We start from the raw sequence: 13073 nt of genomic DNA, 5'->3' as shown, positions 1-13073 counted from the left end.
ATGAACATCCTGTCAGAGTGAACTATTTATGTTGATGTCTGTTCATGGTGTGAAGCCAATATAAGTAACAAAACAGTTTTCATTACCAAATAATCCTCATAAAGTACATGATTACATTCCACCTCAGGTTATGCTCTCCCATCTATTTTGTGAAACTTCAGAGAGGCTCTTAAATTAAACCCAGTACTTTTAATCCAGACCATGTGTCCTTGTTGGATTAACATCATGTTGTCTGAGTTGAACATGGACTGAGGAAGTAAACCATCGTTTGACAGGCTAAATAAGTTAATGTGTCTAACTGTGAAGGTTCTGTTTGTTATTTGAACATCCAAAGTTTCAAGGAAATGATGTTTACCATTAGATCCAGTCATTGATTCCTCGGTTGGCAAAAGTCAACAATCAATGGCTGGAATTAACTACACTGGTCTGATTAATCACAAGAATTAACTACACTGGTCTGATTAATCACAAGAATTAACTACACTGGTCTGATTAATCACAGGAATTAACTACACTGGTCTGATTAATCACAGGAATTAACTACACTGGTCTGATTAATCCGATAATCTTCCATTCAGCAAATCAAAGTAAAGTTTGATTACGTTGATATCCAAAATGGCCTTTGCTTGGAATAAGAGAGTGAATGTCCCAATGAATGTAGAGATGTCCAGCTCTCTCTCACTATAGGCAAGCCTTACAACACAGTACACTGTTCCGGTCATATTCACTCATGTACTCTGCACAGACAAGACAAAAGAAAGCACATACTGTAGGGCACACACTAACCCCAGAGCACCATAGAGCATGGACACTAAACAGAAGCAGGCCGGCCACAACCTCTACTACTGCGAAGGGAGACCCATACAGTGGGATAAATGAGTTGGCCTGGCAGCCTCTGATTTATGCCAGCTTCTCCCTCTCTCTCAATCTATTGCACATGCTTTCTTAATTACTATAATGTACTGTACGTACCTGTTTTATAGTGTTCACATGCCACATACAATGTAACATACATGGTGTAGTCAGCATTGTAATAGCTGTTGTCTACAGGACAAGGAATAGATGTTAATTATAATGTTGTAGACATGGCAATGCAGTGTAATTTGAGAACAGGAATAAGTAATTGATCCAGACAGATTGACAGTAATAAGACGATATTAAACAAATGGCAGTAGACTTAGACGTAGCATTAGGCTTACAAAGCTTATTTTATTAGATGCTTGCGTGACTAGCGGGTTTCCTGAGAAAGCTAAATCCACCAAAGCCTCCTTTAATGATCTGAGACATTTTGTTTTATTGGAAAGCGTATAAATCTCATGACAGGGTGTTTTTAATGTGGCACATGCTACGTCAGGTATAGAACACCACAGCTGGGAGGTTATAACCCACGGCCAAAAACACAACCCAGAGCTCCTCACTGACCCAGAACTGACACCTCACCTCCCTCCCTCCCTTCAGCTCCGCTACACCGAGGGAGCAAGTGAGCAAGTGAGCTTGAGGAGACGCTACATCAAATGCACAGCTGTGTTTACCTTGTGGATCCCACGTGAAGCTGGCATTGTACAGAGTTGGGATAAGGACTGTATTCAAAGAGCTCAAATTCTTTGTTAATGACCCTTGAAAGGTATTGATATTGAACCCTGTGATACTGTATAATAGCCCTTTGCTTAAGCAAAGAAACACAAAGGAGAGTTTTGAAGCTTTTAATGTTACGGTAATTAGATATAGTTAATGGCCAGGTGAGTTTTCAATAGAATAACTAGAGTTATATGAGTTGAGAGTTTCCATAGATTAACTAGAGTTATGAGTTAAGGGTTTTCATAGAGTAACTAGGCCCACACTTGATATGCTCTGAAAGTAAAAAAGTTGGTCCCCAGGCCTTCGTGGCATTTCTTAGAGGAAGCTGCATGTTTTCCTTCCCTGTACCCCTCTCACGTTCATCCTCTGGGGGGGAACAGCTCCACATGCTGCCGCCTGACTATGGCCCCAGTGTTTACATCAGAGTCAGAGATCTAAAGTCTCCAAACAGAAATGATCAAATCACATCAGTGCTCCCCTCTTCGGTGGTCCCAACCCCTCTTGATGAGGCAGTGATGATTATAACACATTTATAACACATGTGCCCAGAACATGTGTTGTTTTGTTTGTTTGGACTGGTTTGTTGTTACTGATTTGAGTCACATTAAGCTTTCCGTTTGTTTTGTGTAATTCTAAATATTGTGCATGCAGTATGGTATACATTTTAATCATTCTGCCTCATGTATTCAAACACTGGGGTTCCATAGTTTACATTTGTTTTGCGAAATCTGTCGGGAATAGAACGTTTGCAAATCAGTATCACTCAACTGACTTTGTTTGAAAAAGACTTATAGGAACCACCCAAGCCATTCAGGTAGCAGATTAGTAAAGGATACTGTACAGATCTCACAGGAATGCCAGTATTTAGTGGCTTATTCACGAGTACGATTTTAGGCTTAAGATGGCGTGAAAGGATTTAGGTTGGATTGATGAGTATGGTTGAATGGTATTGCACTTATATGGTTATACTGTTCAGTGTGTTTCAATGCCAGGGCCTAAGCCAGAGTCATATGGAAAATATTCCATGGGAACTGCTTCTTTACAGACCTAGCAGACTTAGATGAATCTATTACATCGCTTTGATACGCTGTTATAAATTGCTCCTTGTATAATGCTATTACATTTTCTGTCCAGGTACAGTAATACAGTGTGAGGATGAAGTATTACCTACATAAGCTTGTTTGAATCTATCTAGTTTGACAGTAGGTATAGATTCAAATGGTGAGCTTAGAATGATAAGGTTCTATCTCCGTTTACGGTAGTTCAGAGATATTGAGCGTCAAAGTTTTACATTCCATTATGTTTTGTGAGATGGAACCTTTGTATTTTATGAATTACTAACTTAAAAATTTCAACATTTAAAAAATAACACCACACAGGCATTACTAATAAACACCTAGTGCACAGGGAGTACTTTAGTTGCTTCTCTTTCTTTTTTGACTGTAGGCTCTAGTTGAAATGACAAGGTGTCTGAGAATGTACAAGCTAGCGCTGAAAAAAATAGACATCAGAGGTATTTCCCTCCAGAACTTTAGGAAAAGTCTAATTTATTTTCTGATATTTCCCTAACTACTTCCACAGCCTACGTTAAGAATGGCTTGCCAAAGCTGAGGGTAGGCGTCTAAGAGAAACAAGCTCAAAACTGATTGTGAATTGATGGATGGGATGAACATCATATCTATGTTTTTTTTTCTCTCTGATACGGTCAAGTGCACAGACTAAAGAACCAAGAACCAGATGGTTGATAGTTTAGGTTTAAAAGAGAGTTAGGCCAATAAAGACAGGAATCATATCATCAATATCCCATTAGAATCATACTTGTACATTGTAAAAATAGCAGTACTGAAAAGCCTACAGTAAGCCTACAGAAGCTGCACTGCCAAAACAAGAACACTGATTAAACATACATTATGTGTTTGTCACCCCACACAGAAAGATGGGGGATGTGCAACTGGTGACAACAACTCGGACCTCCAAGACCAGCCTGACTTTAGGCCGAGGGTCCCCCAGTAACGAGCCCCCAGCGTTCACCCTCCCGCCCCGCAACGCTCGTGTCAGCGCTGGAGGGACTGCACGCTTTGATGGGAAGGTAAACAAATCTCTCTCTCTCTCTCTCTTCTCTCGCTTTCTCTCTCAGTCTCTCTCTCTCTCAGTCTCTCTCTCTCTCAGTCTCTCTCTCTCTTTCTCCTTCCCTCTCTCCCTCTCTCTCACACCCTCTCTCTCTTCTCTCGATTTCTCTCTCTCTCTCTCTCCCTCCCTACCTCACACCCTCTCTCTCTTCTCTCGATTTCTCTCTCTCAGTCTCTCTCTCAGTCTCTCTCTCTCTCTCCCTCCCTACCTCTCACCCTCTCTCTCTTCTCTCGCTTTCTCTCTCTCTCTCTCTCTCTCTCTCTCACACCCACTCTCTTTTCTCTCTCAGAAAAAAAATCTCTCTCTCTCTTCTCTCGCTTTCTCTCTCAGTCTCTCTCTCTCTCTCAGTCTCTCTCTCTCTCTGTCTCTCCCTCTCTCCCTCTCTCTCAAACCCTCTCTCGCTTTCTCTCTCTCTCTCTGTCTCTCTCTCTCTCTCCCTCCCTCTCTCTCTCTCTCTCACACCCTCTCTCTCTTCTCTCGCTTTCTCTCTCTCTCTCTATACATGACTCTCTTTCCTCCACTGGTTCTATCACAAACACAGTCACGCTTGATGAAACTGGCTTGGTGAAGTAGGGCGAGGTGGTAGAGTAGGACAAATACCACAAAATAAACACAAAACTGGCACACTGGGCCTTCAACCAGTTTTTCGCACTCTCAAATCTCCCCTCCTACTTTTGTATATCCGTTAGATTTTGCACCCCACCCAAGTGTAGTTGAGTTCGACATGTTTCATTGTGTTTTGAGTGGAGGTGACGAAGTGGACTTTGTTGCTCTTGGGTCAAGTGAGTTGACCCCCAACTCCTGTTAGTAGGCCGAGTCTGTGCCAGGGTCCCTCAGACAGATTTTTGACATTTCTGGGCATGGCTGACTCTGTCACCTGTTAGCTAGAGACTCAGATTGATTTAGATTCAGATTATTTATCCTAAATGTACTTGAATTTCCATTTAGGATAATATTAATTCATGGTGACTTGTTATTCTAACAAAGTAAGGAAAGTCCTGCCTAAATATGTCTTCAAGTTATCCAAACAGATAAGTCATGGGTGTGTAAAAGAAAAGAAAAGAGTAGAAAAGAGATCTGCACTCATGGGATTGAGGTGTAAAGTTGTCAGGGATGCAATAGTAGTCAAGTACCGTTCATTTAGTGAACGATTCCTTTCAGTAATCAGGCCTAGAGTAGATCTTGTTGGTCTTTTTTATATTCTCTCCCCCCAAAATGTATGGTTTACACAGTCCAGTGCACATGTCAACATCACTGTCAGTCCAACTACACCAACTCTCTCCAGTGGCCTCGTTTGGTGTCTGAAAACCTTTCATGCCCGTCTGTGATGTTTTGACAGATCCCAGAGAGAGTCAGACTCTGCTCCTTCTACGTGGGGGTCTCAGTTCCTCTGAAGTCTCCTTGGGTGCCCTCCATGTAAACTGCACACTAGGGGCATGGTTACACAACGTCAATACGCAATTTCTGAGCCGATCGGATCTCTGGCCACACAAGCGTTTTTACACCGCCGCGCAAAGATTCTCCAGCCACACGGAATCGCGTTTCACAGAATCATTCAAGTACACTGGGCATGCGTAGAGCCAGGAAATGATTCAGCGTGTGCCAGTGTGACCTGGAAGAATGTCACTACATCACACAGGGCATGCGCGTGTTGATACAAAACCAGGAAGCACAACAAAACATTCTCTGCTCCACTAATAAACTAATCTTGATGCAACTCTAAGGCCCACTGTGATGGGGTACAGGCTTTTATGCCCATTTTTGGTACTACAGCTTTTGTTATTTATTGTTATTTAGTTATTATTTAGATATATGATATATTATATTATATAATATATTTATATTACTTATATATTTAAGCCTACCGATGCTATAGGTTGTGCTTTTAATTGAATTTATTTGTACTGGATAGTAGCCCATAAATATGTTGTTAGAATGAATGTCATGTCCTTGCACTACCTGCTATTTGCACTCAAGTTTTATATTTAAGCAATATCACACGAGAGGGAGTGTGTTATACTGAATATCAGCACGGCTGTGTCATAGGTCATAGGTACGAGGCCGCAGGCCTTACGAAATGTCTGTCGAACCCCGCAGTAAAGGTATCTAAGCAACGTAATGTAGCTGTAGAAATCTAGTTGGAAGTTGGAAAAAGTTGAAAAAAACCCGTCCGATCAGATAGACGGGTTATTTTGATAAACTGGACACATTTTGGGAATATACAGTATATGGTTACTTTCTCACCTGAAAACATATTATTAAAGCTTCATAAAATGACATGTTAACACTTGTAGAGCCAAAATTACAGCTTTTAGCCAATGGAGGTTTAAAATTGAGGATTTAAAATCCCCGCCGCCGGCTGGTGCGAAATGCATTTTGGGAGGCAGAAGCCTATGTATACTGCAGTTCTTCTTCTTCTTCGGCGTATGGGTAGTTGTTTTCCTCTCCACTCCACCAGGCTCGGGGCCGAGGGGCTACCCTTTCACCATCCCGAGACCTGGTTGAGGGGCTCACCCGGGCTATATTTCTGGACACCCCTCCAGAAGCCACGTCATCTGCAGTGTAAACGGTCGGCTGGTATTGGCATACTTATGAACTTAGGAGGCAATATGCAGTATATACTCATTGAGTATGCTAGTATGCAGTATGCTAGTATGCCATTTCGAACACAGCCTCTCTCTCTCTCTCTCTCTCTCTCTCTCTCTCTCTCTCTCTCTCTCTCTCTCTCTCTCTCTCTGTGTGTCGTTGGGAATGAACTGTGATTAATGAGACAGTGTTACAGAAGTCAGGCTCCTGTCACCTCGTGTTCTCCTCCACTCATCCAGCTGGTTTTCATTCAGCCTTCTGCTTCAGGTCCACGCAGCAATGCTTACTTTATGCGAAGCTCGTGGGGTAGTTTATGGAGTTTGTATGATAGATTATACTTGCAATTGCAGGGTTGAGTTTGCTGAAAATACAGCAATATCTTGAGGAAGGAGAGATGACGCCCCACTATGAAACATATGTGTTTATGAACCAGTTTTCTCGGTTGAGGTGCAAATATGAGTTTGAATAAATTCTCCTACCTTCAAAAACATCATTCTTTTTGGCTATCCCTAACATATCATTTGAGCAGATTTGCAGCCATCAATGTGCTTTCGCAGTTGTAGATTTTTGCCTTCTCAAATGGGCTCATGGTACTCTGGGGCTTGCCCGCTAAAACCCTTGTGGTCTCCTCGTCAACCCCAGCGGGTAGGGCAGAGGAAATTGAAGTGAAAAGAAGCTTCTGGATGGGAACCTGCCACTGTCGGCTGGAGCCAGGGGAGCTGCAGGGGAGGAGAGAGGGAGTTAGTGCTGACTGCTGAGTCTGGAGAGAGAGGACTGGACTGGCTTTGTCTCTCCAGCTCAGACACTCTGACTGTCAGAATCCATTGAGCTGTGGTCTCCGACGTCTAACACCACAGGTCCAACAGAGCACGCAGCGCAGCGCAGCGCTGAGGTGAACAGAGGCCAAATACGGTTGCCTGGCCTGGGTAAGGGCCTAACACCGCAAGAATGCTAGGACGCTAGGCTAATGGAGTGCCGGTGTCATAGTTTAAGCATTTTATGAAGAAAAAAAGGCTTGTAACAACCCCGGAAGGTTGGTGATTGTTAGATAAATATACTACCTTATTTAGCTTTTTATGGAATCTGGTAGTTGCTAACATGTGTGCCTGGCCCCTGTGGTTCTCCACATGTCTAAATCACTAACACAGGAAGAACACCCCCCCCCCCCTGCTTTATCCTAATCTAGTGGTTTATTTCCATTTGTCCACGACTTGATAGGAGAATGAAATAGATTCCACTTTTATTGGATGGGAATGTGGAAAGGGATCATTCGGAAGGATCCAAGTATCTTTCACCCTCATTCTTCTCATTTTAAAACATACACAGCGTTGACTGGCCTTCTGACACATAATGTAGGGAAACAGCACATCGTCACATTCCTCCGAAGATATCGAGGGAGCTTGGAAACGGTTGGTCATCATCATTGACAGCAATGCCTCTGGCGATCGAGTGGAGCTGTTTCCTGAGAGAGAAGGGCCAAGTGTTTGAGGGAGGTCCGATGTGTGTGTGTGTATGTGTGTGTGGGGGGGGGTATAACCGGCCTGGTATAACCACATTGTTAACACTGCAAGCTACTTGATATCGATACGTGAGTAGCTTTTTTCATACTATATTGTCCATTCATATCCCACTGAAGGAGACCTTGAGTAAATTAGGTCAAGGTCTCCCCCTCAGTTGACTTGAAATAGTACTTGACTGGAGTGCATTTTAAGGCTTTCCAGGGCATAAGATAATTGTTGCATTAAATCATTTACAAGCAATTGTTCTTTGGGTATGGTCAGTCTTGATGATTTTATGGAAACCACCTTGATGAAGCACAGCTTGTACAGCTACTTACTTACTTACTTACTTAAATTGTGTATAATTTCCTAACCCAGTTTTACTGTAAAGGAGATTGGCGAATGGAACTATATTTCCCCCAGACAGACAGCCTTGTCTACTTGTCTGAGTCCCTCCTGTTCTGGCACATAAACATGTATGGATAATATGGTATTATTTACAATCCCTAAACACAGACATCTGGGTCTGGTCCTCACTTGCATTCCTCCACTCCAGATTGAACCAACAATAACATTACCTTCAGCTCCGATTCTCCAGCTTATAGCCTAACGTGTTGCAGTCTTATAGTACATTATACAGTGGAACAGGGAGGTCTACAGTATAATGCACCGTATCCCCATTACAGCTCAAATCTGCAATGCAATGCATTCACAAGCTGAATATATTTTGACATAAGCCATTCTTTCATTCTTTTTTTTTATCGAGGATGAAATTGCCACTTATCACTCATCATGCCATAATCCTTTGTTATTGGAAGATTGGGATGAATTGAGCATGTTGAGCAGAGAGAGGGATGACCAACAGTGCTGGTGTTTGCCTGGGTACAACCAGATTTTGTAGTGCTGGGAGTTCAATCTATGGAATGCCCTCTGATAGGGATTAAAATATCTTCGCCTTGTGACTTTTCGGCTTCCTGAAGAAATGTTTTTTTCACAACCGCTGGAGCAGAACTCAGACAGCTCAGGTTCCGCTCGGACGATCTGAAACAACAGATCAGAATTTGCTTCAATTACGATATTTTCGGTGGAGTTGCGGTACCTTAAACCGGGGATGGACCTCTGGCATGTTTGGGTGCAGTGAGAGTGTCCTACTGAGGGAAAGATTAAAAGTTTCTGTGGGATGTGGAAGTCTCTGTGGGGATGCGAAAAGAAGTTCGGCACCAATGCTGAGGAGGACTGTAGGATCTTTAGTGATGATGATAGGATGAAACAGCTCAGGCATCTGTCTGCCAAATGGTGTACACACACACACACACACACACACACACACACACACGCGCACACACACACACGCACACACACACACTCCAAACACAGAACTAAAAGGAACTCTATGATTTATAGACCAGCTCAAACCTCAAAACAAAGGCGGCAAGTGCACAGAAGTTTCCCTGCTCCCAGGAGGAGATAGGGTGTCAGTGAGTTTGTTACTTTGCGATGTTGCTCTCCGAGATCCACATCCATCACTAGTGAAGGCAGGGATCCATCACTTCTCCTCATGCTTGTCAGAAACGGAGTAGTGGAAAACAATCCTCTTATCAAAAGAACGCATGCCATAGCTCCACTACAGACACTAGGCCCAGATATTTCTCAGATAAGTTACAGATGCTGCTCATCTTTATATGGCGTCGTACAATCATGAGTAAGCATTTATACGCAGTGTTTCAGATGATCCAGATGATCGAGCTGTATTTTTCCGCTTCTGGAAGGAGTTACGGTAATTGTAATTGCGCTGCGTCTCCTCCAACTCCGACCCTAGCGGAGCTACTGGGTCCGCTGACTTTCATTGGAGACCGATGTTTCTGTTGTCCTCCCATGTGACGTAATAACGATACACCGTCCAATGAGAAACAGCAGGTCTTCTACCTCTACTGCATCGAAGTCGGAGAACGTCGGGGTGCAGTGGGCAAATCTGCTAATCGGTGCTATGGGACTAGCAATACGGCGAAATCACAGCTATACGGTCAATAAATGCTTCATATAGCTAGCAACACTTCAACAACTTGCTGTATGTGTATGTGGTTGTATTCCTTGATTAGCTGTCATTTTTTTTTTTGTAGACTGTTCAGTCCCCTCCGGTGTGTCCGATGGCCCTGCTTCCTCCTGGCAGTACAGCACAATGTTGCTGTCATGCTCCGGAGCCATGTTCTCAATGAGAGGGGGACGCTCCTGTGAAGAGCAGGAATTTCCCCTAAGCACGGTGGCGTCTGACAAACGCTGGCCTCCCTCAGGAGGCAACATCTCTCTCCAACCCCTCCTCAACTTGTCTCTCTGTCTCAGTCTTTCATCCCCTTTTTCCCCATTTTCTCCCAAGCCTTTCTCTCCAGCCTCTCCAACCTCTCTCTTCACCCTCTCGCCAGCATCCCTCCCCTCTCTCTCTCTCCATAGCCTTTTTTTCTGCTTTTCCCCCAGCCTCCGTCTAGCCTTCCTCCAGCCTTTCTCCACTCTATCTCTCATGCCCCTCTCCAACTGCTCCAACCTCCATGTCCTTTAATGGACTGCCAGGGAGGGAGAACCCCCTTCTCCTAAAGAATGCTGCATTACATAATTGCGAGCCAGTAGGAAAATATAGGGGAACCAGTACAGTATGTGTGGCTTCAAGTGAACTCTGTAAAAGGTATGTCGGCAGAAACCTGATGGTGGCTGCAAGGCTATTAGAAGCAGATGTGGAGAGAGAGCGATGTTACCCCTACACTCTCACTAGCAGAACTCTCACTACTCTGACCATGTGCTGGAGAACCCGTTTATCTTCCATCCAATTGGTTAATGGGATCGATTGTCATTAGTGAGCTGTCCGGTCAATCAGCCATTGTTATTAAGCCTAATTCAAGGTACTTCTGTGTTCTTCTGTCATTAGCATATGTAGCGTATGTAGTTCATTGCAAATCCTGGCAGCTTGGTTTTTTACAACACAACCAGGAAACAAATCATTTGACGAGATAAAGACATCAGGTTCTGTTTGAATGGTCACAGAGCAGTCAAACGCTTCATCATCTCCCCTCAAATGGAATGTTAGTTCAGGCTTAAACATTAACATCTCGTGGCCTCAGGTTGTGGGAATCCAAATGGCATGCAAAACCTGCACACAGCAATGGCTCTGAATGCACCGTGAGAATCAACTTATCGATCAGTCCTGAAACGTTGAGGGTCGTTTCTGTATTGAAGACTCCTCAGTGCTCTGTTGTAGAGCAGGTACAGTATCATCTATCTCCTCTGTCACTGAACTATGTTCTGACCTCAGAGACCAGAGGTAGAGATTACATACTGCATTGTATGATGTATGTTATGACACAGATGGGAGTACATCAATAGGCTCTGATGGGTCCATTGGGTAAGAGGTCATTTACTCTTGACTCATAGGTTCCCTGTCAGAGGCCACAGGTGTTCTCTACAATTCAAGGAGTGAAGTATGTTCCCAACCCAAGTCCAAGATTGAGTTATATTGGGACTATGACCTGTTAAACTGTTTTACAGAAAAAGGCGCATTAGCTGGACCTATTTATTGAGGAATTAACAAACAACGAATAGACAATGTTATATTTACCCGTCTAAAGACAGCAGGGATCAAATGGTCTAGATTTCCTGCCTCAAATGGCAGTGGAAATCGGTCTGCTTAGATGATTAAAAGAATACAATTTATTTTCCCTTAGATCTTTCTCATTACGAGGGGGATTTAATTGTGGATGCTGCTTTTATCCTGGAAGTATTAGCCTTGTCATGGGAAGTACTACCCTTGTTGTGGTGATACATTGTGTTCCAATAGCATGACTGAAAAAGGACTAGAGTATACAATTTCTTTTTATTCCTCTTTTTGTTTTTGTTTCTGGCCTTTTTGCATTCTTTCGTATTTGATGCTCTTCAGAGGGTTCCCATTGCTTGGGAGGATGGCCAGTCAGGGCCCTCCTCTGCTGCGACTGCATTGGATCACAGTCCTGTCACAAGCATTGTTTTGAAGCTGTCTTCTCTGTACAAACCAATAATGGTGCTTGTGTCTGTTTTCTGCATTTGTAGAAACTTGACTCAGCGTGTAAACAAGCATGCAATTCCCCATGTGAACTTGGTCATCGTGGATATTTGAGGTTCCAGGGCTTGGCCCACAAGTGGCTTTATGACCAAGAAGTCTGCTAGAAAGTTTCTCCATTTCTGTGGAGAGTCAACATTGAGCAGTGGAGTTTTTCAAGGAAATGCCAGTGTCTGTTTGATTTAATAAGGACTTTAAAACGTAATATTACTATTTTTGGGCAAGCCTGGAGGAGGACTTGGTACTACAGAGGTAATATGTGATTGAAGCTACAAGAGGGTAACTTGGCAGTCAGGAATGCATGAGTAGAATAGAAAGCAAAAGGCTTTACTTTCCCTTCCTGCCACGGTATTTGGCCTCCATATGGAATCAATCTGTTGTCTACTAGCTGTCGAGCCATATTAATTTGTATTTTAAATCTGAAATTCGTTGCAGCTGTGGTGGTTATCAATTTCCCCTTCTCTTTTGTTTAGCTGTTTATTCAATGCAACTTTGTCTATGTGAGCATGAGATGTATTGGTTTTCAACGTGATCCCCTGTGTAATATTTCTGTTAGTTTGGGTTTGCCATGGTTCTCTTCCGAAATATGATGTTTTCTCTCCCAGGAGTTGAAGGGAAGGATTGTTGGCATGTCACCACTGGAAACAGAGAGAGAGAGAGAGAGAGAGAGAGAGAGAGAGAGAGAGAGAGAGAGAGAGAGAGAGAGAGAGAGAGAGAGAGAGAGTGCCCCCTCACACTGTCCTTATTAGCTGTGGCATCTTCCTGCCTGCCTGCCTGCCTGCAGATTTTCAGATTTGTGATGCATCAAAGGCTTCAGAGAAAACAGTCAGAAGTCAGATTAGGGAGGTGAACTAGAACTGAAAGGAATTAAAGAACCTTGAGTAGATTCTCCAAAAAGAGGTGGACGAGAAGTGCACGTTAGATATGGTGATGATGTATTTATGTCTTGGGTTACACCTATTTTAGACACATTCCTAACACATACTTTATTTAGCTAATTGCCAACACACGTTGTTCAGTACTGTACCTCTTCATCTGTGCTAGATGCACTGGTAACAACATGTGCTGCTCCAGTGGCTTCAACTGTTCTGTTTTGTATTTGCATTCCTCTCTGGACCTCTCTGGCATTATACGTGGTGGTTACTGACCCAGGCCAAGTCTACAAAGAACATTGAGAGAATTAAGATGTCAAAGACTTA

General features: G+C 43.2%; 1 protein-coding gene across 1 annotated transcript in view; it reads left to right on the top strand.

The window, feature by feature from the left end:
• Positions 1-3514: 3514 nt before the first annotated feature.
• The window catches only part of mylka (myosin, light chain kinase a), a gene marked incomplete at both ends in the record, with an annotated part of 47397 nt that continues 37838 nt past the window's right edge, over positions 3515-13073 (top strand). The window contains one exon of the mRNA XM_080537155.1: positions 3515-3667. Within this exon, the coding sequence (XP_080393281.1) occupies positions 3515-3667 (153 nt within the window). The remainder of the gene's footprint in view (positions 3668-13073) is intronic.

This window comes from Nansenia antarctica (genome assembly GCF_963989245.1).
Source record: "Nansenia antarctica genome assembly, chromosome: 7".
Taxonomy (NCBI): Eukaryota; Metazoa; Chordata; class Actinopteri; order Argentiniformes; family Microstomatidae; genus Nansenia; species Nansenia antarctica.
The sequence above is the reverse complement of the archived record's forward strand: the minus strand, read 5'-3'. Positions and strand labels throughout refer to the sequence as shown.